Source organism: Euprymna scolopes, chromosome 39 (genome assembly GCF_053919585.1).
Source record: "Euprymna scolopes isolate OS-2025 chromosome 39, ASM5391958v1, whole genome shotgun sequence".
NCBI lineage: Eukaryota > Metazoa > Mollusca > Cephalopoda > Sepiida > Sepiolidae > Euprymna > Euprymna scolopes.
This window is the reverse complement of record NC_136520.1, coordinates 4,727,376-4,753,997: the sequence shown is the minus strand read 5'-3', so window position 1 is coordinate 4,753,997 and position 26,622 is coordinate 4,727,376. Positions and strand designations below refer to the sequence as shown.

General features: G+C 37.1%; 1 protein-coding gene across 1 annotated transcript; it reads right to left on the bottom strand.

Annotated features, from left to right (window-relative positions):
• Positions 1 to 1,013: 1,013 nt before the first annotated feature.
• On the bottom strand, positions 1,014 to 19,759 carry LOC145263623 (uncharacterized). The gene is made up of 2 exons (XM_080120466.1): positions 19,536 to 19,759; positions 1,014 to 7,626 (listed from the first exon to the last, which is right to left on the bottom strand). The coding sequence occupies exon 2, from the start codon at positions 7,536 to 7,538 to the stop codon at positions 1,569 to 1,571; it is 5,970 nt and encodes a 1,989-aa protein (XP_079976592.1). The 5' UTR covers positions 7,539 to 7,626; positions 19,536 to 19,759; the 3' UTR covers positions 1,014 to 1,568.
• Between the last annotated feature and the right edge of the window lie 6,863 nt (positions 19,760 to 26,622).

Genomic DNA, 26,622 nt, shown 5'->3' with positions numbered 1-26,622 from the left:
CTTAAACATTGATTCGGAAACTCAAATACAAAATGAAATGAACTATATTTTTATTATGATAATTTGCTAAGATTCATAAAACTATGACTTTTTATTCGATAGTTTAAAGGCTTTTGAACAGTCACAAAGTAACTCTTGACGAACAATTAAAATTGCTTTGTTTACACAAAATAAATGAAATAGGTAAAGCCTTTATCTGTCGAATAAAAATGCACAGCTTTAAAATTTTTAGCAAATTCTCATTTAATTGAAAGATTGAAAGTTTTGGAAGCTGTTCATTCCCTGGTCTTCGGGCCAAAGAATCATAATTATTTATCATATTATTGAACCAAGAGCGTCATGTTATTTATATCTTACATTTTCAGTGAATTTTAATGAAGTACGCACAAAATAAAAAGAATAATTTTAGGGGAGTAGGGGAGCTGGATAGTGACAATTGGTATGAAGGGTTGCCCCTACATTGACCAAGGTCTTATATGTGGAATTGCCCCCACATATGGTCTTTGCTTGCAGTATCTGCCGGAATAGATACTACACTTTGATCTTGGCCAAAATGCCAAGAAAAGCTTAAAAAGCTAAGAACAGCATCTATTAACAACAGACCTTTGATCTAAACCAAAAAGGCCAAGCACAAAAGTGTTACCGACAGACGGACCGACGGAGTGACTTATAGAGTCGCTTGCACGCGACTAAAAAGTGCTCATTAATGAGTAGAGCTGTATAATTATATAATTATCTTAAAAAAAAAAAAAAAAAAAACATTATTGGCTACATACATGTTATGAGGCTAACGATACTGAATTTCCAAAGAAATCACAGCTGAAACATGTATGCACATATGTAGTGAATAATGTTTGCATAAATAAATATATCTTATAGTGCAGTGCAGTGTATATCTCACCATACACATCCATATACACAAAATGATTGTACTGCTCTCGTCTCCTAGATGTTAATTCAATATATATTTAAAAAAGAGAAAAGAAAGATGGCGTAATAAAATGAAAGACAAATTTTCGGATTTTGTAATCATGCCCATATGCTTTTATTTTATTTGAAAATTGATAAGGGCTTTTTCCTCTGGTAAAGAAGTGGCAAAATAAATTCATTGATTGATATAATAATTTAATGAACGATTTTGCGCTATGAAACGGGTGCTGTCAAGAATTGTGCAGGTCAACTTAAACAAATAAACAGTAAGATGGTCAACACCTAGAAATTTGGAATACAAACTTTTGTCATTTATTTGTTATATAACAATTATTTGTTATATAACATTTATTTGTTATATAACAATTGTGTTGCTGTGGTTTCTTAGATGTTAATCCAATGAAACTTCAGCATTCCTAAAATTGTGCTCGATAACAAGTAGAGCTGTATTATTGTGTAATTTTCTTTATTTATACAAATATTTTGTGTGTGTATATATATATATATATATATATATGCATACGCACATTTATGATGCAGTACAGTGTAGGTCTCTTTTTATAGACATGCATCAATGCAATTAGTAAAACAAACTCTAAGAATACCGACCCTCTTGGCCCAGCGCTAACCCTGAATCGTCACATTTTGTTCAAATGATTCTCACAATGTTCTGTGATGTCCAGCACTGAGCAAATATATTCCCCGCAATCCTCCCACTGACATTTGATCCGATCGAGGCAGGTCATCTGCAAATGAAAATTGACAAGATGATAAAACAAACCCTTGCGCTGACCAAAGGTCAATCGGCACGCATCATATTTACAGAGCCATTTCTGTCCCGTGTCAAAACGGATCGTATCGATGTGGCCAAAGAAGTTGCCGCAGTAGGCCAGATTTTTATGAATAGCCAAGCAGGAAATCGGCTCCTTGCTGGGCGTGAAGAAAATCACAGGTGCTTCCGTCGGATTGCTCGAATTATAGATGTTCAACTGTTTGTCGTGACTGCCAGTAGCAAGCAGGTTATCATCGACGTGAAGGCATGAAATCGTGGAGGTATGGTCCTGGAGACAGCGGAGGAGTTTACCCGTTGTGATGTCGTGTACCTGGAGGGTCTTGTCGCTCGAGCAACTGAAAATGAGATTCTGGTGGACTTTTATTGCATAAAGCAAACGGTGATAACAGTGAAGAGTCTTTAGGAGGAGGCCAGTCATTGCATCAACGATGAGGATTGAAGCATCGTAAGCGCCAACGCAGAGCAGTTTCTGCGCCGCCTCTGTGCAGGTTGCAAGGCAGTTTATCGGTTTCGAGCCATATGATAGTTCGCTCGTCTTCTTTAGCGATTTCAAATTCACCTTTGTGACACCGCCATCGGCCAGGCCGATAAATAAGTGGCCCCAATTTTCGTGAAGCGAATAAACTTTTCGGCAAGTGTCGATTTTAGAGCACAGCTTGCCTGTTGCTTCGTCGAAGATAAGCAGTAATTCACTGGCGCCGCCCGAGAAAAGGTGCACCTTAGTCTTATTTACGCGGTACACGAGCATACATTGGACGCTGTATGGTGTGCAGTTGTAAACTTGTAGACAGGCGCCGGTATCGACGGAAAACTTACATGGAGAGCTACCCTGATATGAGGCGTAAAGATTTTCTTCAAATACGTACAATCCGTTTACAGGACTCTTGACACTTTTGAATGTTGGCAGCTGTTCGCTTCCGTTAACATGCACCCGCGGAAACTTTTTTGTCCGGACAGCATGCACCATGCTGAGGTTATTAAAGATGTTCATAGGATTAGCAGGAAACTGGGGGTCGTAGTTTCGTTCCCTTGGAGAAAGCTCGCAAGATGGCGTACCAGCTTTATTTAGATCGTCCGAGATTCTAACAGGATCGTTTGGTTGTTGCGCGTCGGAATCTCTGGAAGAATCGTCCGAAAGAAAGGAATACATTCTGGCACTTTTCATATTCTCTCTATCGCTAGAAACAAAATTTGCATCATTTGACTTGTCGTCTGGCAATCTGGCTTTGTCAGACGAGTGCAGATTGTCGTCACATGTCGTTGGATTATCTGCACCTTTGGCTCTAGTGATTTTTACACGGGTTCCACATCGGACAGCTTTCCGCTTGACTGTTGGTTCCTCAAACATGGTCAGCTTGACTGAATCCGTTTTGCTAACATCGCTTGATCCATCTCCCTCGGACTTGCTTTTCGGATCAGCTTGAAATTGTTCTTTCAGTTCGTTGTTTGCCTTCAAAGAAGAAACGCATCCGCCATTGGAAAGTGGCTCGGATAACGTTCTCTTGCGATGAAACTTCATGTTCAACGGCTCCAGACAAACCCTTGGGTTCATTTCGTCCGGAATGGAAAATTGTGGACCCAATTTTTGGACAAAACTGCTAACATTACGACTCGACGTGGATTCGCTATCACTGAAGCTGTGCTCAGAACTCCGAGCGGAAGCTTCGGTCGCAGACGAGTTCTGCTTTTTCCACGAGAGTGTCAATCGTTCCAAGAAATTGTTAGGCATGCTTCCGAGGTAAGTCATAGACATACCTCTCGACTTCTCCAGATTTTCGTTCCGGCTCGCCGAACCTAACAGATTGTTTGCCGATGAAGCAGAAACGGTAGGTGTCACCGTTTTTTCCGTTCCAGTTGTTTGAGGCTCGATTTGATTTTTTTCCGACAAGAGAACGTTATTTTTGTCCCTGTTTTCCGGTGTTATAAGTTGGGGTACAAAGAAAGTTTCTTCGTTTTCAACTTGAGGAGGTGGGGTTACAGGTTCTTTTTTAATTTGAATAGTCTTAAAGTCAATAACAAGTTCGGGTTCGGCCTCGACAGTTTTATCGATAGGTAACAGTTGATCGCCCTGGTTGGCAGAGTTGTTAAAATCGTTAGGCAACAATTTTGTGGTATTCTCGCAAACGTTTTTGTCTCGTAAATCTGACGACTCCTGTTTCGTATCACGACTTTCTATTAGAACAGAAGAAACTGCTCCTCTTTTGTTGTCACTTGGTTGTAATTGTGACCCCGGGGATAGCCCTTTCTTTTCAGTTGGAGATGTAGCCATTCCTGATGACAAAGGAGGAGACGAAGGTGATAGTAGCTCTTGTTTTATAATGATAGGTGTTACACTCATAGAAGGGTCTTGATCCGAGGTCACATTTGCATCTATATTTAAGCCAATGAAATTATCTGTAGAGGCAATGTCATTGCCAAGACGAGGAGATGCTTGGTTAAGGTTCGGGTTAGGAGGAGCCGTGCAATTAAGCAGGTTTTGTTTGCTTGATGGATTTCTATTGACAGGCTGGATGGTTAAAGGTCTGTCACTCGGTGGAGCTTCTGGCTGGAGTTGGGGCTGATTTAGGGGAGGCTGAAATGTTGATGTCGTATTAGACGGGATGTTAGAAGAATGAGGATGCAGCAAAGATTCCTGTATTTGGTTACTGTTTCTATTGACTGAAGCTGACCCTGACCCGAGATGGCTATAACCGATTTGTGGTTGCGGCAGAGATGACGTTTGATGATTTGTGTCCATTTGGGGAAAGCCAGGCCCTGTTTGATGATCGGGCCTTGCTAGTGACACTGGTTCAGATGCCTGGTTCGGTTGCGGAAACTGAAGATTATTTGCGGAATCGTTGCCGAGGTTTCTATTTGACATTGCATTTTGGAGAATCTGCAGCCGTTGGTCACGGATGCTGCTCTCTTCATCGAGCAGGCGTTTATGCTCGACGCAGCAACCCTGTAGCGCCATCTGGGAATCTTCGATCAACTTGCGGAGGTAATTCATCTTCTCGTTCATATCTACAATTGATGAGCGGATCTGCTCCTCGCGAAGCGTTAGCTGATAAACTTTATTAAAGATATTTTCGTTAGACGACGGTAATGGGTTTTCAGTAGAATCAGATTTAGTGCCAGTAGTTTCTAAAGCACTGATGTTAGCTTGTGGCAGACGTTCAGAAGAATCTGGCAAGTTAGTGGAAGACGAAGTATTATTATTTAACTGTGAGTCACTTACCACGGGATTGCCTATGGTTGATTCTTGCTGGTCTACGACCGGTTGGGCCGATGAGGGCGCAACGAATGTGGATACAGCATTCGAGGCGAAATCTGTACCACCATCATCATTATTATTATCATTATTATTATCATCCGATATCTCCGTTTTAGGCGACTGCAGTGTTGATGATTCAACTACTTTTGATTTTTCCGGGATGGTTTTCCGTTTGACATTCCGTTTTTGACGGACTGATACAGAAGAACTTTCATTCCTAGAATCTTGCAACTGACTTTCCAACAATTGGGCAGCAGAAATTCCCAGATTACTGTCGTCTGTCGCCTCAAACGGAGACATGGCTTCTAAATTTTCACGCTTAATTAGATGTGCTATCTGCTCCTCCATTCCGGCCGGTAGTTCCAGGTTAGAAATAGTATCCGTAGATATCGGATCAACGCTGCTGCTGCTGCTGCCACCGCCGACACCGTCATCGTACACCCCCGACAGTTGCATTGTCAGTCTGGGGACGGCCAACTTCTTATTTTGCGATTTTGTATAGGACTGCAGCAATGAACTGAGGTGCATCTTCTCTTTCCGATTTAATCGCGGAAGTTTCATCATTTTAACCAGTTCTTCTTGTCGGACATTACCCGAATTTGATTTCCCCGACGGATTCGCCTCGTCCTTTGAAGGCGGCTGGTGTTCAGGACTTTTTACTCTCGCTCTAAACGATTTTATCGGATTTTCTCCGATCAACTTTTTATGAAGCTTTTTAACCAATTCATTGTTCACTTTGAAACAGTTTTCAGTTTCCCCAGACGGGAGCACCGCAGACAAAGACTTCGGCTCTTCAGTACAATCGACTGAAATTCTGGATGGCTTCTTTTTTTCACTGTCGTTATTTTGTCTCGGAGTCTTGTTTTCAAATGAATCTTTTTCTTGACTTTCAGAATTTGTTACTGTCGACGAATTAAGGGATTCGGATTCAACAATTTTATTCCCAGTTTCTGGAGCACCACATTTCGACGACGACAATGTCGTCTTCTGCTTTTTATTGGCAACCGTCAATGAATTAGAGGATTCGGATTCAACGATTTTTTTCCTAGGTTCTAGAGAACCACATTTTGCTGACAATAACGTCTTCTGCTTTTTATTCGGAACCGGAGAAATATCAGGCGTGTCAGTCGACGTGATGTTTCTCTTTGTAAGCGTTGTATCACCTTCTAACGAACTAGTATCTCTAGATATTTTCGTATCGGAATCATTTGGTTTGCCTGCAGAATTCTTTTCTGTTAAGCTAAGCGGATTAGAAACAGTCGTTTTATTAACAACAGTGGCAGAAATTTTCTCCGTTTCAACTGATTTACCATTTTTCAATGAAAATGGTACCCTCAATTGTGAAGGGGATGGGGTATTTTTATTAACGGACGGCACATTACAGTTACTAGGTGTTTTGTTAACCGACGCAGCCACAATGTATTTTTTTGAAACTGGTTCTGCTATTTCTGCATTGGATTTCCTCGATGGATTTGTCTTGCCGTTTTTATTGATGGAAGACAAAGTTGTCTGCGATGTTTTACGCTTCGGAGAAATGACGGCTTTCACAAGTACTTTCTTTGCTTTTAATTTTGCGACAGACGTTTTAGCTTTACAAACCTGGTCGGAGGTGCTCACTCTTTTTGGTTGAAGGGGAACAGGATTTTTTTTGATTTGGAAGGAAGTCTTGGAAGAAAGCGGCTTTTTCGCAACGCTTTTTGGATTCTCAGCAGTTTTCGAGGGATTCTTTGCCATTGAGCTGGAAGATTCAGGCGACGGGCGTCTGGAATGTTCGGTTGAATCTGTCACTTTGTCTGTGGGAACTTTGCTCGGAGGAGGAGGGGGGTCTTTCTTTAACTTTTGGAGATTTGCATAAACGAGATATTTGTTCATGATCAGCGGTTCCGTTTGATTCACAATTTTATTCTTCGAGCTTAAATACATCCGATTCGATTCCGGCAGTCTGTTGTCATCATAGGGCACGTAACCGGAGTTCTTCCAGCGGTCATAAGAATTTCTGTCGTTTTTATAAAAGGAATGAAAATTGGATTTATTGTCCGAATAATTACCATTGTTCCAATAATGGTTCTTCGGAAATGGCGGGTGCATACCAAACGAAGGAAATTCTTTCTGACCGTTCCGGTGCCAGTCACTTGCAGGATTACAGTTGCCAAACTGTGGTTGTAATTTTGCGCCAACTCGTAACGAGTGTTGGTTGACTGGATTCAAATGCCAATTTGGGTTCGGCATAAGACTCCGTTTTAATTTACCTTTGCCGGCGACTCTCTGGGAAACGTTTCGAGGATGAGAAGTCTTCGGCTTGCCCTTCTTTTTCTCCTTCGCTTTCTCCAATGCCTGCTTGTGCTGCATCTCGTTCAAGTGCCGGCCGTATTGGAGGAGGTCGTTACACACGGTCTGGCACAAGGCACACTCATGACGAGAGTCCTTATACTTCTGCTCTAGCTTCACGTGGTGCAGCAGCGACCACAGGTGTTCCTTTAGTTCCCATTCCGAGGAATGGGATGTCCTGCAGAGGCGGCAAGACAATTCACTTGTAGGATTTTCACTGCTGGCACTGCTCATCTTCGTAGTGGTCGGCTGTCGCCGTACACAATGTTAAGAGTTGTCAACTAGGTCTGGAAATATAGTCACAAGGGAAACATTTTCTTTCCTGTAAAAAAAGAAAAAAAAAAGAAAAAGATTAAATTAAATGAATAAAAATTAAGGTAGAGATTCCATAATCAAAAGAATAGTTTATTTTTTGGAACCCTTTATGTCCTGGTTGAATAAATCTGTTCAGTCATAAATAAATGAATATAATGGCATATATAAAGTGGGTTTGTTGTTTTTGTTTTACGGCATATCAACCCTTTTCAGGTTATTTAATGCCGAATTTAGTGATTTTGAAGAAAATCTTTTTAATAGAATATATTTGTTTTTTGAAGTCGGTTTCTATTTAACCTATAGTTGGGACCCTAACAGGTACTAACACTCCGGGTCAGAATGGACCTGGGAGCAATGGCAATTAAGGGGTGGCTCTACTCTCCCCCAAGCCCGCAGGGTGGGGCCTTACCATCAGATATAGTTTAAGGTCATATCCAGGACCTATATAAAGTGGGAATTGATTCAAACACGTTAGTTCAGTATCTGGGTAGATGCCAGATTTTTTTTTTTTTTTACACAGTGGTCACCACTTATCAAGGCCCGGAAGCCACTCAGGGATAAGGGTTATTGCAAGTACATTACGTTAGTGTGGAGATTTGATGAAGTGTTTACTTTGGGGGGGGGCGGTTCATTAGGAATTTGTTAACGTTGGACTTGAAGACATCCAAGTTGTAGTCAGGTGGGAAGCAGGCAGACGGAACAGAGTTCCACAGGCGTGCAGTTCTAAGAAAGAAGCTTTGTTCATGGAATCCGCATTTTGATTTAGGCACAGATAAAGAGTGGGGGAAATTTTTCACAGTAGATTCAGCTAGACGGGTGTTTTTCGTGAAAGATTGGCGAGGGGGGGACCAGAGATTGGAGTTCAGACGAGCACCTGCCATGGATACCTCCAGATTGCAACTGTCCATTGCTTACATTTAGTATGCAGTGATCTGACACTCATCTACCTACAACAACTGTCAACAATTTCCTTCACTTTTTGTGACTAAAACTAAACAAAAATTGGTCAATGTGCACTGGTTGTCCACCTTGTTTATTCCGAAAGCTGTTCTTAACATGGGGAGGTTGAAAATAAGAAAATACCTTTCAGAATAAACACTACCAACCTCCCATTGGTAAGAACGGCTTTTGGAATAAACAGGTTGGACAACTAGTGCACATTGACCAAAAAATTCTATGAGTAAAGTTGGTTTCTTAGAACTGACTGTATTGAACACAATACTGTAGGGCTGCTTCCCAGCTGACTATAACATGTTCGTTTTCAAGTGGAGGATTTCGTTTGTTGTCAAACACTTTTTCAAGCACTATGGATAATAATCAAGGTAAGTTTATGAAATGCAAAGATTCTAAGTGGTCGTTTAACTATTGAACTTCATAACGAAAAATTGTTTCCTGAAAAAGGTCGTAAAATCATTGCAAATCATTAAACTATAAAATTAACAAGAAATAATGTTTTTTAATCATCTACGTAATAATTCAGGTCGTAAACGGTCAAAAGAAAGATATATAAAAAAAATAAAAAAATTGAAATTAAAAGTTTAAAAAATGTTAAAATTTTAAAACATTTTTGAAATTAAAAATAATTAAAAATAAATAAAAAAAATTGAAATTAAAAGTTTTAAAAAATGTTAAAATTTAAACATTTTTGAAATTAAAAATAATTAAAAATAAATAAAAATTAAAAAATAAGAAGTTTTGCATATCTTTGTTTACTTCCGTTTTCTGCTGACTGCTTTGTTTCATGATGAACGTCCTGAAGAAGTTCCTTCTGATCAATGTTTACCAATTTTAAAATAAACAAATGAACTCGTCCGTTTTTCAGAATAACAATACGTTTAAACATTAATCAGAAGAGACTTTTGAAGAGCATTACATCATGGACCAAAAAACAGAAGCCTTTAAGTAAAACATTAGATGTGTATAAAAACATTTAATCTGTGCCCTACCCCAAAACATTCGCAACAAACACTCATCTACCTACAACAACTGTCAACAATTTCCTCCACTTTTTGTGACTAAAACTAAACAAAAATTGGTCAATGTGTACTGGTTGTCCACCTTGTTTATTCCGAAAGCTGTTCTTAACATGGGGAGGTTGAAAATAAAATATCTTTCAGAATAAACACCCCCAACTTCCCCGTGGTAAGAACGGTTTTCGGAATAAACACCACCAACCTCCCATTGGTAAGAACGGCTTTTGGAATAAATAGATTGGACAACTAGTGCACATTGACCAAAAAATTCTATAAGTAAAGTTGGTTTCTTAGAACTGACTATTGAACACAATACGGTAGGGCTGCTTCCCAACTGACTATAACATGTTCGTTTTCAAGCATAATGTAAATAAGTTTTTGTTGAACCATTCTCTTAATTAAACCCTATACAACTTCCACCCTTACTGATCAGCATGGTGTTGTCTCATTGTCAACCTAACACTCATTAACCCTTATCCTCGACTGGCCTCCAGGCCTTCATAAGCAGCGAACTCCAAGCAAATCTATCTCTATAAATAAAACAGTAGATGTATGTCTGTGTGAAAATATTTAACTGATAAACTATTAAACTACTTAACACCGAAATTAATAAGAAATAGTAACCATAACATAAAAGCTGTTTAAATTGTCATATTCCGACTAGTCAGCTTTGCCTCGTTCTGTTTTACTCGATCTTGATCGCAAGGTCAAGATCGAGTAAAGATCGCAAGGTCAAGGCTGATTCATACTTATGAAATAGACAAGGTTCAAAAGAGAGTCGCCAACCTGATAGGTCCTGAACTCTCATCTAAGCTTCAGCCTCTGTCCCATCGACGAAATGTTGCATCCCTCTGCTTGTTCTACAAGTACTTTAACGGTGAATGTTCTGATGAACTGCAAGCACTTGTACCCCCTTGACATAAATATCCCCCGACAAACCCAACAAGCAGCTAAATCCCACCCCTTCACAGTAGATGTAAAAGAGCCTTCTACTCCAGTTTCTTCCCCAGAATCGCTAGACTTTTGAATTCCCTTCCGGGTCCCTACTTCCCCAACTGTACTGATATGCAGAAGTTCAAGTGTAACGTGAACAGACATCTTGCTGCCCAACTCCCTACATAGTACCCCTGTAGCTTATGTCTCTGATAGTAGCACCCTACATCAAAGTGGCAACGTGTCTTGTTTGGGGGAAAAAAAAAAAAAAAAAAAAAAAAAGAAAAATTGCTGATGGCATCCATCTTGATTCTTACACAATTAAAATATTTACACATTTTAATCGTGCATTTCTCTAATTTTTTTTTTTTTTATTCAATCACCCCAAACAAGGCAAGTGCTACTTTGAAGTATTTATATAAACAAAATAAATTAAATTTTTAAACGAAATGACTCCTCATGTAATAACGTTCAAAATAAGAAATATTTTTAATGCCTTTTTTTGCTCACATCACCCGCAAACTTTATTTAGTGATATTACCAAGTTAGGTCACGTGGTACTCGGCCGATGGTTTGTTGTTCTAAGTTAACAACCTGAATACACGTTTACAGACATCTGGTTTATAAAATGCACTAGTACCAAAACATTTTGGTTATGGTTAAGATTCACAAAGGCATTCTGTGGTATTAACGATAGATAAATTTTAATATACGGATGACCAACAGTATAATCCACCTCAAAATACAACTTGTATAAAGGCTTTCCTTGGACTCAATTTTTCTTTCTTGCTTGGAGTTGCCCCACCCCTCCATCCCTTCATTGTGTTTAAAAAAAAACAAAAACAAAACGCATGGGTATCGATCCTCTGTTTCGTAAAACATTTTTTCACTAATATAAACAATTAGTATAAATATCCTGAAAAATTGAGTAATAGGAAAATCTTTAAACAAATATCCTTAGTGACCTTTGAAGATTGAACCTTCTTTATGATCTACGGACCCATCCTCAAATCCACGGTTCGAATTCTTGTAATGCAGAGCCAACCCTCTCTTCCTTAATAGAGAAAAAGAAGCATGTTTTCAACACACGAAGAAGGTCGCAGGTTCCAGCGACCGAAACATTGTGCTAATAACACTCAGGATGAGAATAATAATCCGATTAATCAACATAACACAAGCATTCACATCTCATCTAAAAAATTCAGAATTGCATTTCTGATATTTTTCGGACCAGAACAGATCCCTCTTGAGAGCATTAAAGAGTTCTGTTGCCTTTTTTTTTTTTTTTTTTTTTTTTTTTGAACTGTTTCACTCTGAAGATGGACCTGTTACGGTCCGAAAAATATCAGAAATATTCCAACTTAAAAAAAAAAAAAAAAAAAAAAAAAATTTCGTGTTTTTCTTCCTTCTTTTAGTAAAAAAAAATTTTTTTTTTTACATTTTTAACGTGTTTTAAAAACAGTTTTATCTGTTTATTCAATGTTTTTATCTTATGGACTATTTTACAATCCACAGAGGGTAAAAAAATGTCCAATAAAAAAAAAAAAAAAAAAAAAATATATATATATATATATAACAAATACTATCAAAGGCAAAATAAGTTACTTTTCTACCTAACTAGATAAGTTTTCAGTGTTTTTTATTTAATGTAAAATGTTATTCGGTCCGAAAAGCAAATAATATTGAGGGCTACTAAAGAACAAGAAAAAATGTCCGTGATGTCTTTGAAGTCTCAATGATCACTTCAAAATAAGAAATAAAACAAAATGGTAGAAACCCACCAATAAATATTACGGTGACATTTATTGGTGGGTTTCTACCACCATTTTGTTTTATTTCTTATTTTTAAGTGATTATCGAGACTTCAAAGATGTATAGAGAAATCACAGCCATTTTTTCTTGTTCTCTGGTAGCGTTCAACATCACTTGTTTTTCGAAATAAACAGGTTACATTAAATAAAAACACTAAAAACTTATCCAGTTAGGTAGGAAAGTAACTTGTCGTTGATTAAATTTATGGGTTACATATTTGTTTTTTTTAACAACATTTTCGTACCTCTGTGGATTGTAAAACAAACCCTAAATTCTTAATGATGCTTCCAAGAGCTTAAATACCAATTCTAGTCCATAATATATTTTTATTATAAAAGTTCTACATCAAGCAAACTCCATATCAATTCTTTCTATTTTTCTGACGTCGATCGGTGGAGGAGAAATCCTTCATGACCGAGACAATTTTAATTTTTGTTCCTATCCAGAGTGCCCCTTTTTGGGGAGCTGGATTTTCCCCACATTAAAAATCGACCTTGTGTTTACTCTGCCCTCGTGGTAAGGAAAGTAAATAGAAATAATAATCCACTGATGGAAAAAAAAAAAAAAAAAAGCGAAAGCCGTTCTTAAGGTTAAGGTGTTTATTCCGAAAGCCGTTCTTAGGGGAGGATTCTCGTTCAAGTCCGCCGATTAAAAAGAAAGTGCGGTGTTTATACACTCCTTGTACCGCGCTATTTTCTTTTTTTAAAATAGTATTTTCAAGTTAATTTACGATATTTTGGGGGGGGGGGGTTGTATCACTGTACACACAGATTCGAAAAAGTTGTCAAAAAAAACAAATATATAACAAATAAATGTTATCAAAGGCAAGATAAGTTACTTTTCTACCTAACTGGATATGTTTTCAGTGATTTTATTTAATGTAACATGTTTATTCAGCTCGAAAAACATACTGTCTTTACCGATGTATTGGAAAATTCAAAATGGCGCCCGACTCTCTCTTAAACACGGTAAGTTTGGGAAAAGGTGCTATAAATATAAAATTAGACAAAATACTGTTAGAAACTCGCTCAATATATATTACCGTGACATAAGTTGACATATATTCGGTGGTTTTTTTAATAGTATCTTGTCTAGTTTATTATTTATAACACCTTTTCCCGAACTTACCGTGTTAAAGAAAGAGTTGGGCGCCATTTTGAGTTTTCCAATACATCGGTAAACACTGTATGTTTTTCGAGCTGAATAAACATGTTACATTGAATAAAAACACGAAAAATATATCCAGTTTGGTAGAAAAGTAACTTATCTTGCCTTTGATAACATTTATTTGTTATATATTTGTTTTTTTGACAACTTTTTTCGAATCTGTGTGTACAGTAATACAACCCCCCCCTTTTTTTTTTTAAATCAAATTGTTAGGTGAAAGTACGGAATAGTTAAAAACATCCTCACCCTCCCTATATTATCGCTTTCTAAATAACGTTATTATTTCAGCACGGTAAAGTGCATGAACACGGTGTTCATTGAACACCAAAAGTTTGTTTTACTATGAAGGTTATATTTTTTATGTTAGAAAAGTTTGAATAAAAACTTATTTAAACAATGAAAACCTAGTATTATTTAACTATTGAAAAAATATATCAAGACTTTAACGATAAATTATATACACTGTTGGTCATCCATAGATTAAAACTTGCCAAGCGTCAATACCGCAGAAAAAGTACTTGTAAACAAGGGAATGCGAATCTTAACGACAACCAGTTTTTGGTTAAGTTTTACCTAGTTCCCATCTTAACATTCTCCTTTAAAAAGACGACTTTTAACGGTTTTCGGTAGTGCTGAAAACGAATATCGCATTTAAAATTTTCCGCAAATTAGTAGTTTCCCAAATATTAAGCAATGTTATTTCTTATGTTATTGTTAGTGACCATTTTAGTACTCGCGAGTGCGCGCATAATTTCTCGGGATTGTGTTTACATGCAAGAGCGCTCGTTCGCATCAAGATGGCCACCAACAATAACAAGAATTTAATGTAACAATGTTTTATAAAATAATAGGTTTAAGAACGTCTCGAGGTATAGGCCGGAATACCATAAAGTAGTCGAGGGGGGGGGGACCATTTCATAATCGTGTAATATTTCAAAGTGTAGTATCTGTTCTGATGCTAAGCTTCAATTTTTTGTTCTCGGTTAGTGGAGGAGAAATCCTTTACGACTGAGCCATTTTTATTTTTTATTTTTATTCCTTTCTCCACATTAAAAACGACCTTGGTGTCTAACTATGCCTTCGTGGGGAGTAAATAGGAATCGTGTAATATTTATTTCGGTGGACGAGTGGACGAACGACGTCCACATTTTTCATAACTCCCCCTCCCCCCACGTGTACAAATATTTTTTTTTTCCTTTTAAAAATTAACTTTAGTCTTTAATCTTTCAAATACAATGAAAAGGTAGTCGGAAACCTACAAAAAAATATGATAAAATCGGCTTTCAAAACTTGGAACCCCTATCTCTATTCGTCCGTTTTTGCACGTACCTAGTGGACGTTTAGGAAATTGACCCCCACCTCTAAATTCCACAATTCAATTTTTTTTTTTTTTTTTTTTTTTTCCTCAAATTAATCTCATCGATTACAAACTTAGCTTTCAGATTTAAAAAAAAAAAAAAAAAAAAAAAAAAAAAAAAAAAAATTATTTTTAATGACTTATCATCGGGGATCAGTTTTCAATTATAACGTTCTACTAAATTGAACACGTACTTTGTGACCATCAGAGAGAAAAATATTGTGACTCTTATGCGACCGGTGTTTATTCCCGTCTAAAAAGGAGGGTTAGAAAGGGAACTTTCTTAAAGCTCTCTCTCTCTCTCTCTCTCTCATCTATTTCATCGGCGTCTCGCTTGAAAGAAACACAACTATAAGAAAATGCCACTTCAAGAATGAACCTTTTGCAAAATTTTATAGAAAATAATGTTAGTCAGGCATCTTCATATTTCCAAAATGACAAAAGTTTGTAATCGATGAGATTAACGTGAAAAAAAGAAAAAAAAAAAAAAAAAAAAAAAGGTAAATTGGTGAATTTACAGGTGGGGGTCAATTTCTTGTAATTGTTAACTTTTTTTCTTTTTTTTTTTTTTTTTTTTTTTGTACTCCACGGGGAACGTGGACCCTGCGTAAACGGTGTTTTTATTTAATGATTGCTCCCTGAAAGCGCACACGCAAAAGGTTTCCTTTGTTTTATTTAATCATGAAAAACTTTTTTTGAAGGTACTATTTGAGGCCCCCCCCCAAAAAGGGGGGGGTGACAAAAGCATTATTTGAATATATATGAAAAAATAATTTAACAAAAAAAAAAAAAAATAATAAAATATTTAGTGGAGAAAATAAAATAAAATAAAATTCAAAAAAATAAAATAAAAACAAGCACGAAATAAAAGGATGAATCAAATTTACACAGAAATTTTTTTTTTAATTCAAAAAAATAAAATAAATACACGGGCGATTAAAAAAAAAAAAGTCTGAGATATATACGAAGAAAGCGAAAAAAAAAAAAAAAGCCGCTTTCAGGGAGCAATCATAAAATAAAAAAACGCCGTTTACGCAATGTCCACGTTCCCCGTGAAGCACTATTTTTGTGTGAAACATACTTAAAAGTAAAAACTTCTCATCTATTTCATACAACTGCTTAATGCTAAAAAATACTACTAACAATTCGTCTAATAATGCGATAAATTCCTTCAATGAAAATATCTGTTGAGAGATGTTTCGTCGGGGACACCAAATTAGCTATCACCGTCTAGAAAACAGGGGAAATAATGCAGGAATAAATTGAATTACGATATATGCCGGAATGCCAATTTACCATTTTTTTCTTTTAAATAGAAATGATACAGTAACTAACTAACTAACGTCTTATCAATTTTGATTTTTTTTTTTTTTTTAAACAAGGCACAATGCCACTTTGATCTAGGGGACTACTATCAGGATACTATGTAGGGAGTTGAGCAGCAAGACGTCTATTCACATTACACTTGAATTTCTGCATGTCAGTACAGTTGGGAAAGCAGGAACTCGGAAGGGAATTCCAAAGCCTAGCAGTTCTGGAGAAGAAACTATTTGAGTAGAAGACCTTCTTACATCTAGGAACCTTTACTGTGTAGGGGTGGGATTGTGCTGTTTGTCGGGGGAGGGTACAAGGGTTTGTAGTTTGGAGCATCCACCATTAAAATACTTGTAAAACAAGCAGAGGGATGCAACATTCCATCGATGGGACAGAGACTGAAGCTTAGATGACAGTTCAAGACCTATTGTTGGCGACTCTTTTGAACCCTGTCCAGGAGGGAGAGACCAGTAGCAGATGCACCAGCCCAAATGTGACAACAATACTCCATACATGAGCGAATGGTAGCCTTGTAGAGGTACAGGATACTTTCAGGCGTAAGTGACTTTCTAGCACGGTAGAGAGAGCCCACCTTCCTCGCAGCGGCCCTGGCAATGCTCTCTCAATGTATACGTTCCAATTCAGGTTCCCTGTGAATACTAAACCGAAGAGTTTGAAAGAAGTAAACTCAGGTAATGTATCTTTAGCCATAGTAGTGGCTGAGAAGGTGTAATTATTGAAGGAAACAAGCTTAGTCTTGGCAGAAAATAAATAGGCCATTTTTTGCAATACTAATAAAACGAACGAGTGGTAATATATATACGTATATATATATATATGCTTATGCAGATAAGGTACCGTGCTAAAATAATAATTTTTAGAGACCCTGGATAGCGTTCAAAACTAGCTTCGAAACCCAGTAGATGGATTGGATGCCCTTTTCTCTTCCCTGCAGCCTCTTTCCCACAGAAGAGACGCTGCCAGCCTGCCTCTCGTTATTTTCATGGCAAGTGCTCGACTGAACTCCAATCTATGGTGCCCTCTTACCAAACTTTCACAAAAACCCTCGACTAGCTACAACCGCTATCAACAATCCCCCCCCCCACTCTTTATCTGTGTCTAAATCTAAACGAAGATTCCATGAACAAAGCTTATTTCCTAGACCTACCCGCCTGTGGAACTTTGTTCCCCTCGTTTGCTTCCCGGCCGATTACAACAAGTCCAATGTAAACAAGTTCTTGTTGAACCGCCCCCTTATACTCAATCTACACCATTAACGATTACTACGCTACCATTTTACATTCATGAACCCTTATGCTCGAGTGGCCTTCGGGTTTTGATGAGTGGTGACTCAGCTGACTCACTCCCTTGTACAAAAAAATTAAAAAAAAACGATACTAGTCCACAGTCCACTTATTGATCCGTGCTAATATTATTAGATATTATATTAGTTATTTAGAAAGCCATTCTTAACATGGGGAGGGTGTTTTGTACTTATTCTGTACTTTAACCTTACAATTTCATAAAAACAGATATAAAACTTTAAACTTGAAAATAATATTTTTAAAAATGGCGCGGATCAAATAAGTGCACTAGCACAAATAAAAAAAAAAAAAAAAAAAAAAAAAAAAACGGGTTTGTATTACTGTACACAGATTCAAAAAAGTTGTCAAAAAACAAAAAAAAAAAACAAATATATAACAAATAAATGTTATCAAAGGCAAGATAAGTTACTTTTCTATCTAACTGGATATATTTTTCGTGTTTTTATTCAATGTAACATGTTTATTCAGCTCGAAAAGCATACAGTGTTTGCCGATGTATTAGAAAATTCAAAATGGCGCCCGACTCTCTCTTTAACACGGTAAGTTCGGGAAAAGGTGTTATAAATAATAAACTAGACAAAATACTGTTAGAAATTCGCTCAATATATGTTACCGTGACATAAGTTGACATATATGCGGGGTTTTTAATAGTATTTTGTCTAGTTTATTATTTATAACACCTTTTCCCAAAAAGTTAAAGAGAGTGTCGGGCGCCATTTTGAATTTTCCATGTTTTTCGAGCTGAACAAACATGTTACATTGAATAAAAACACAAAAAATGTATCCAGTTTGGTAGAAAAGTAACTTACCTTGCCTTTGATAATATTTGTTATATATTGTTTTTTTGACAACTTTTTCTAATTTATGTGTACAGTAATACAAACCCATAAAACATTTACATGGGAAAGCTAGTGTTTTGGGTACTCATCATGCAGTCATGCACTTATTGATCCGTGTTGAAATAATAACATTATTTAAAAAGCCATTCTTAACATGGGGAGGGGAGGGTGTTTTGTACCTATTACTTTTAACCTTACAACTGAATAAAAAAACAAAAAAACATCATAAAACTTTAAACTTGGAAATACGATTTAAAAAATTAGCGCGGATCGGTAAGTGCACTAGCACCGAAAATACTATTTAATTATTATTATTATTTTTTTTAATTGCACGTTATCATCTCGACATAAATACCAATGAATGTTCCTATTTACAATGCCTCCCCACGGGACAGAGTTAGACACCGGAGTCGTTTTGTAATGTGGAGAAAAGGAACAAAAATAAAAATTGTCTCAGTCGTGAAGGATTTCTCCTCCACTGACAGAGAACAAGAAATTGAAGTGCAGCATCTGAAGAACAGATACTACACTTTGATCTTGTCCCGAAATGAATGTTACCAAAAGGAAGATAATTTACGGTTTTCGTTTTGTTGTCTATATTGCTAAATGTTTAATTTATTTTGTCTAACTGTTATATATTTGCCCTCCTTTTGTTTTTAATCACTTTTTCGGTTTGTAGTCTATAGCACAAAATATTCAAATTATACGTCTGAAGTTTACGGACCGTGCTGAAATAGTAGTGTTATTATTAGGGCTAGGACAACAGCATATTCTTTTCATTGTTTTGACTCTCGAGTGTGTATCCGTTGGTATCTTATATGCTTTTATATAGAGTGGTGTGTGGTTTTCGGTTGATTACTGTGTCGGATATATACTCGAGAGTCAAAACAATGAAAAGAATATTCTGTTGTCCTAGCCTTAGTTATTATTTAGAAACCCATTCTTAATATGAGGGGAAGGCGTTTTTTTTTTTTTTTTTTTAATTATTTGGTACTTTCACCTAACAATTCAATACACAAGATATTGTAAAACCAGAATTTAACTTGAAAATTCTGTCTTAAAAAAGAAAGAAAGAAAAATAGCACGGTCGGTAAACTGCAGAAGTATCCAATAAATTAATAACTCAACAATTATTATCAATATTTATTTTTTTAAATTATATGTGACAGAAAAAAAATCACATGTTCGTCACTTACATTGGTATCGGCCCGGTTACGACGTGAAGGTTTTATTCCAGACGATTTAAAAATGTCGCAAATAAATCAGCAAGGTGTGCTCAGTCCGGATAGATGTGGTGGAAATCCTTGCGTAGTCTTTGCCTTTTTAATAAGGACTTCTTCCTAACACGAGGACGGCGACAGAGATAACGGGTGCCGCCATTATTATGATGGAGAAGAGTTTTTACTTCAAACCGGAAGTCAACGAAAGGGCAGATAACTCTTAGCGCTTTTTGAAATTTCTCGTTTTCGCACGTTTACCAGACGCGCAGCTGGATAACAACAGTCACTGCAAATCCAAAATTTATCCTTGGGGAAGGTTCTTTTACCAATGCACTTTCAACCTTGGTTGAAGTGAGTGCCCCTAATGATGGAGGTCTGAATAGAGCTGAATAAGAGGAACAGACCAAATATCAAAGTCTCATGTATGATATGAAAAGAAACTGGAATCTTAGGGAGATATCAATTATACCAGTTATTATGGGTGCCACAGAGTTTATGAAGAAGAACTTGAAGTCTTACCTAACTAATATCCCTGATGAACCAAGTGCAAAAGAAATCCAGACAATTGCGCTTAAGAGAATAGCGAGGATACTAAAAAGAGCTCTCGGTTGGTTTCAATAAAAAGCAGGGTAATGTTGGCAGCTGGTTTGGCTGCCCCATACCCAGCATTGCAATCTTCAAAGGAACAAAATCGAAAACAGCAGCCACAGGCCACAAAATGCATCTTGTTCGAATCCTGTCTACAGAGCCCACACACTCACTGACACTGTGCTGACAATTTTACGACTTCATGCATATAATCCACAGATTTCTGGATCAAAATATCTACAGATCTTATGGATTGAAACACCGGAACTGGCAAAATCGGCTTAAAAAGCATGTTTGGATATTTTATCATGACCGGGTATAGGGTATTGGTCGATATTCACTGATGCCTGGTATCACAGCTATGGTGTGAGTATAGAAATGAATGACAACGCAATGGATTCCAAAATATAGAAATGAAGAGACAACGAAATGGTGTTTCATTCTATATTAATAAACAACTTTATTTGTTATCTTCGTTAGTAACTTTGGTAGAAGAGTATTAGCAAGAAACGTATTTGTATGAGAATTCAGTGTTCGTATGTGCACATTTTTTTTTTTTTTTTTTACACAGTGATCACCACTTATCAAAGCCCGGAAGCCACTCTGGGATAAGGGTTATTGCAAGTACATTACGTTAGTGTGGAGATTTAATGAAGTGTTTACTTAAGGGGGCGGTTCATTAGGAATTTGTTAACATTGGACTTGAAGACATCCAGGTTGTAGTCCGGTGGGAAGCAGGCAGGTGGAACAGAGTTACACTGGCGTGCAGTTCTAAGAAAGAAGCTTTGTTCATGGAATCCGCGTTTTGATTTAGGCACAGATATAGAGTGGGGGAAATTTTTCACAGTGGATTCAGCTAGACGGGTGTTTTTCGTGAAAGATTGGCGAGGGGGGACCAGAGATTGGAGTTCAGACGAGCACCTGCCATGGAAATAACGATAAAACAAGGATAGGCTCGCAACGTCTCTTCTGTGGGAGAGAGGTTGCAGGGTAGAGAAAAGGGCATCCCCCACTAAGCCACGAAGTCTATTTTGTACTCTGTCAAGGCAGGATAGGCTGTTTTTAGCAGCTCCTGCCCAGATATGGCAACAGTATTCCATCCTTGGACGTACTTGGCTTTTATATAGATAGAGAATTGCATCAGTAGTGAGATATCTTCTGGAGCGGTAGAAGGATCCCACCATCTTTCCAGCGACCTTGGAAACAGACTTGATGTACGTGTTCCATTTCAGATCAGGAGTAAAGGTCAAACTCAGAAGCTTGTCAAAACACATGTTTTTATAGAAGTCGTGAAGAGTTCCTTGTGTGGAGACGAAGATCAGATATCCGACAATTAGATATAGGTCAGGCCTGTTGAAGGAGAAAGAAAGAGACAGGAGCTCAGTTTATATACGTATGTGTTGGCGTACGTGAGTGTGAGTTGCATGTTCTTTAGCATGACAAAGAATGTTCATTTGGGTGCAGCACGTGGAAATGTGAGTTTGAAGAGAGCCATAGCTAGCTTGTAGTACTTACATTCAGCCTGTTCTGCTATGACTCAATCCAAGAAGGACAGTTTGTTTATAATATTTAACCAAGTCAAAACGATATATGACCTTAGAATTTGAAAGGTCAAACCCGAAAGAACTCATGGATGTTTAAACGTTATGTATGTATGTCCCCCCCCTCTCTCTCTCTCTCTCTCTCTCTCCCTTTTTCTCTCTTTCTTCATTCAAAGAGAAAATTAAATATAATTCTATTGTTTTAAAACAGTTGAAGCTTGCACCCCATACGCACAGGATATAGTAGTTTTGTGTGCATGCAATCGGTCGACTAAATATTCTTCCTACTTGTTAAATGTTAAATAAATTATATATTTTTTATAAAAATGCATTTGTTCGCTACTTTTGTACAAGTGTTCGATTCCAGTCTGCGGTTCCTCCCATTAATGCGACGATGAAAAGATGCCTGTAATGACGCAATGAAGACACAAGAAGCGAACCATGCCAGCCATTTATAGCCGACGACATATCGACCTGTTTTTGTTGCTGTTTCCGTGTGCCTATCGTTGGATATCATTTATTCCCTCGAGGAGCTGGTTGCGTTCCCAGGCGAAGTCTACTCCCAGAAAGGGTCAGAATCAAAGAGGGTTAATGGTTTCAGATTTCACCTTTTATATATTCTGTCCCGTGATAGAGAGCTGGTTTTTTCTTTGAGTTGCGTTTCATTTTATGTTTCTACTTGTGGACCCATGCACTCGTCATCAATAGTGTGAACAAGATGACGATACAGACAGAACTAGAATGATGAAAGATGGAGAATAAAGTCATGGCACATAACGTTTGGGGTCAACAGCTTGTCAGTGTGGGAGCATGTGGTGTCACAATTATGTTAGTCATGGCGTGTGTATTCATGTGGCTGCGGAAGCAAGATTCACGTGTACTGCTTTGAGATTTTTCTCTTTTATGAACTTTTATCTTATATACACAACATAAAAATATCTTATACATACAATATTAAAATATCTTATATACACAACATAAAAATATCTTATATACACAGCATAAAAATATCATATATATACAACATGAAATTATCATATATATACAACATGAAATTATCTTATATACACAATATAAAAATATCTTATATACAAACATAAAAATATCTTATATACACAATATAAAAATATCTTATATACACAGCATAAAAATATCTTATATACAAACATAAAAATATCTTATATACACAATATAAAAATATCTTATATACACAGCATAAAAGTATCTTATAAACACAATATAAAATTATCTTATATACACAACATAAAAATATCTTATATACACAACATAAAAATATCTTATATACAAACATAAAAATATCCTATATACACAATATAAAAATATCTTATATACACAGCATAAAAGTATCTTATAAACACAATATAAAAATATCTTATATACACAATATAAAATTATCTTATATACACAGCATAAAAATATCTTATATACAAACATAAAAATATCTTATATACACAATATAAAAATATCTTATATACACAGCATAAAAATATCTTATATACAAACATAAAAATATCTTATATACACAACATAAAAATATCTTATATACACAATATAAAAATATCTTATATACAAGTCTGCTCCCAGAAAGGGTCAGGATCAAAGAGGGTTAATGGTTTCAGATTTCACCTCTGTCACGTGATAGAGAGCTGGCTTGTGATTGGACAAGTCTAGGAAGAAAATGGATTTCAAATCTCAAAGTCGTGAGAAGTAGCTCCTGCCTGTGATGTAGCGAGTGCCAGCTTCTACATGAGCAGAAGTAAATATCTCCCAACCCTTAACAAAAAAAAAAATAAAATAAGTAATTAACAATGTGAAGACCAGTTTCAACATCTTCTCCTATATATATAAAAAATATAATATAAAATAAAAAATTCTATAAAAGACAAACGGCTGCATGCATTTTTGTATGTCCAGCAAAGGCTTTTTTCCGGGGGGGGGGGTTCTCCAGGGAATTACTATGTTTTAGAACTTTTTATATACCCCACCCCCCCAGATCATAATATCTACGATTTGCAAAGATTTATTTTTACTTTTATAAAATTCGCACTTATCTGTTCTGTCGCATGTTTGTCTGTGTTTTTCATATAAAACTGAAACTGGATCGAAATAAAAGCGATTAACTGGCCTTCGTGGCCCGCATGTCTTGAAGGCAATCAGTTTTGGTCACTGTAAGGAATACCCTTCATATCAGACAATTGCTATTCATTAAGACACTGCCAGAGCTCCCCCTCTTATGGGGACGCTGGTTTTCCCCATACCATCATGGGGACCAAATATGGCGGAAAGCTAAAAGCTTAACTGGCTTACAGCCAAACTTAAGTGCGTGATTTCATTTCTTCGCCTGTGTGAACCCATTCACTTAACTTTCACTTTCTGCTTGTTGGTTGGTTGTTTTTGTTTTACGGCATATGAACCCTTTTCTGGGTTATTTAATGCCGAATCCAAAGATTTTGAAGAAAAAATTTTTAATAGAATATATTTGTTGTTTTCAAGTCGGTTTCTATTTAACCCATAGTTGGGACCCTAACAGGTACTACCACTCCGGGTCAGAGTGGACCTGGGAGCAATGGCAATTAAGGGGTGGCTCCACACTCCTCAAAGTTTAAGGTCATATCCAGGACCTTTCGCTTTCTGCGTGTCATCATTTTAATCGCTAAATTAGAACGCTTTTCAACCCTTTTCCTGGCCGAGCGGTAAAATGTCATGTTTTCTTTCACTTTCTTTTCCGCCTTCGCGTCAAAGCTTCGGGTTCAAGCCTGCCTGCCTACTACAACTTTTTTTTTTCTCAACACACCTCCAAACACCTGGGCAACGCTGGGCACCCCTGCTAGTTTAATATAGAAATTTATTGAAAAAAAAAACATCACTTTTTTTATATGTGTGCTTTTGTGCTCTGTCATCACACAGGAGAAAACATGTTAGAGTTGGATTTTGATTTTGGAATTTACTGAGAGAGTTTTTCTAGACGAAGGGAATAATGTTCTTTAAAGAATTAGGAGCAAAAAGGAATTAAATTTCTTAGAATAATCAGATTCAATTAAGGGTAAATCCTTTCCATGCAAATACGTCCGAGTCGATTTTTCAAGTAGTAATACTGCTCGTCTTGAAAGACAAGTAATGTTGAACGGCAAAAACATATTTTTCCGTCTTTGCGCCATGTTGCTGAAACGACAGGCGAAGAGAGAAGAGGTAAAAAGAAAAAGACACGTGAAGTCATGTTAGTGATTTTACATCGACAAGACGGAGTCGAGCAGCGAGTGGCTTACTCATGGTACTGCATTCTGAGCTGGTTTGGATTTCGTGCGCTGTGTCTTTTATACGCTTTTGGGTGGCTCCCAGTGAAGCTGTGAGAAAGAGATTTAAGAAATATGTTTTTTCGAACATTGATTGGATGGAAAGTGGATACCCTGTCACGTGGTATGTTCTGTCTTACGTCCGCACAAAAAGACAGTTTTACTTTTTATTTCCACGGAATTTGCGTGGGCGGATCCGGCAAATGTACGCGTAACTAAAATGTTATTGATTTTTTAAATGTCTCCGGCATATCACTACACTGATTCTGAAATTGCCTTTTCCCTAATGATTGTGGTGTAGCAACCACTATGCCTGGCCGGAATAAATCCCCGGCAGAAACATTTCGTGGCGATCACTGCTTCAACGCTCACATGTATGAAGAACACGACGTTGTGATGTGACGACTGCACACATAAAACAAAAGGAACTATGTTACGCTTCCTCATGTAGAAATACAGTGAACAGGCTGGAAAGTTCGAGAACACCTGGATATAAAGATTTGCCTGTGAAAAATCAAATGTTTTTCCTATTGATTTCTCCAAAATAGCACATGTTCAGAATAACGCTGTCACTGGAAAGTTAACACATCGAACGAGAATTTAAATCTTTTTTTAAACAATTTTATTTCGAGTTTTTGTTCTGTTCTTACGATATGAACACACACACACACACACGCACACACATATACACACACATGCACACGCGCGCACACACACGCACATGCACACACATACACACACACGCACACACACATATACACACACACATATACACACACATACACACACGCGCATACACACACGCACACACATGCACGCACACACATACACACATGCACACACACATATACACACATATACACACACACATACACACACATATACACACACATATACACACACATACACACATGCACACACACGTACACATATACACACGTGTGACGCTCTGATCATAAAAAAATCAGTAATTATGACCATTCAACACAAGAAAACACTAATATTCCTAAAATAAAAGTAAATGTCATTATCTCAACGTTTCAGTTGATGTAACCTCTGATCTTCTTCAGGTGTATCTTGTCGAACTCAGCAATGTTTCTGTCGAACTTGGAAATTTGGATGGAATTTCGAGCGGAACCCTTTATTTACTTCACTGGGATAGCATGCTCTTGTTCTGTTAGCCATGACTGGATAGAGGTCCGAAGTAATTTGCAATTGTATTTTTTGGTCGCCCACACTGAGAATTGAACCTTCAACGTTCAGGAGAATATCACATTTTACAATTGATTTTTCCAAGAATTCTAACCACTGCACCATGGGTTCTTTTTTTTTTTTTTTACATTGGCATCACGACTTATCAAAGCCCAGAGGCGACTCGAGGATAAAGGTTAAAGAGTGTGCAGTAGTTAATTGGACAATATAGTAATCGCTAGTAATGCAAATTCAGTAAATTTGTTAACTTAAGTGGAATGGCTTATCAAGAACTTGTTTACGTTGGACTTGAAGACAATCATTTAATAGTCAGCTAGAAAGCAGGCAAATAGAAGACAGTTCCACAGGCGTGTAGTTCTAAGAAAGAAACTTTGTTCATGGAATCTATGTTTAGGTTTAGGCACAGAT

What these genes read in the sequence shown, in the direction of transcription:
- LOC145263623 (XM_080120466.1), bottom strand. Translation starts at nt 7,538, where the DNA reads ATGAGCAGTGCCAGCAGTGAAAATCCTACAAGTGAATTGTCTTGCCGC.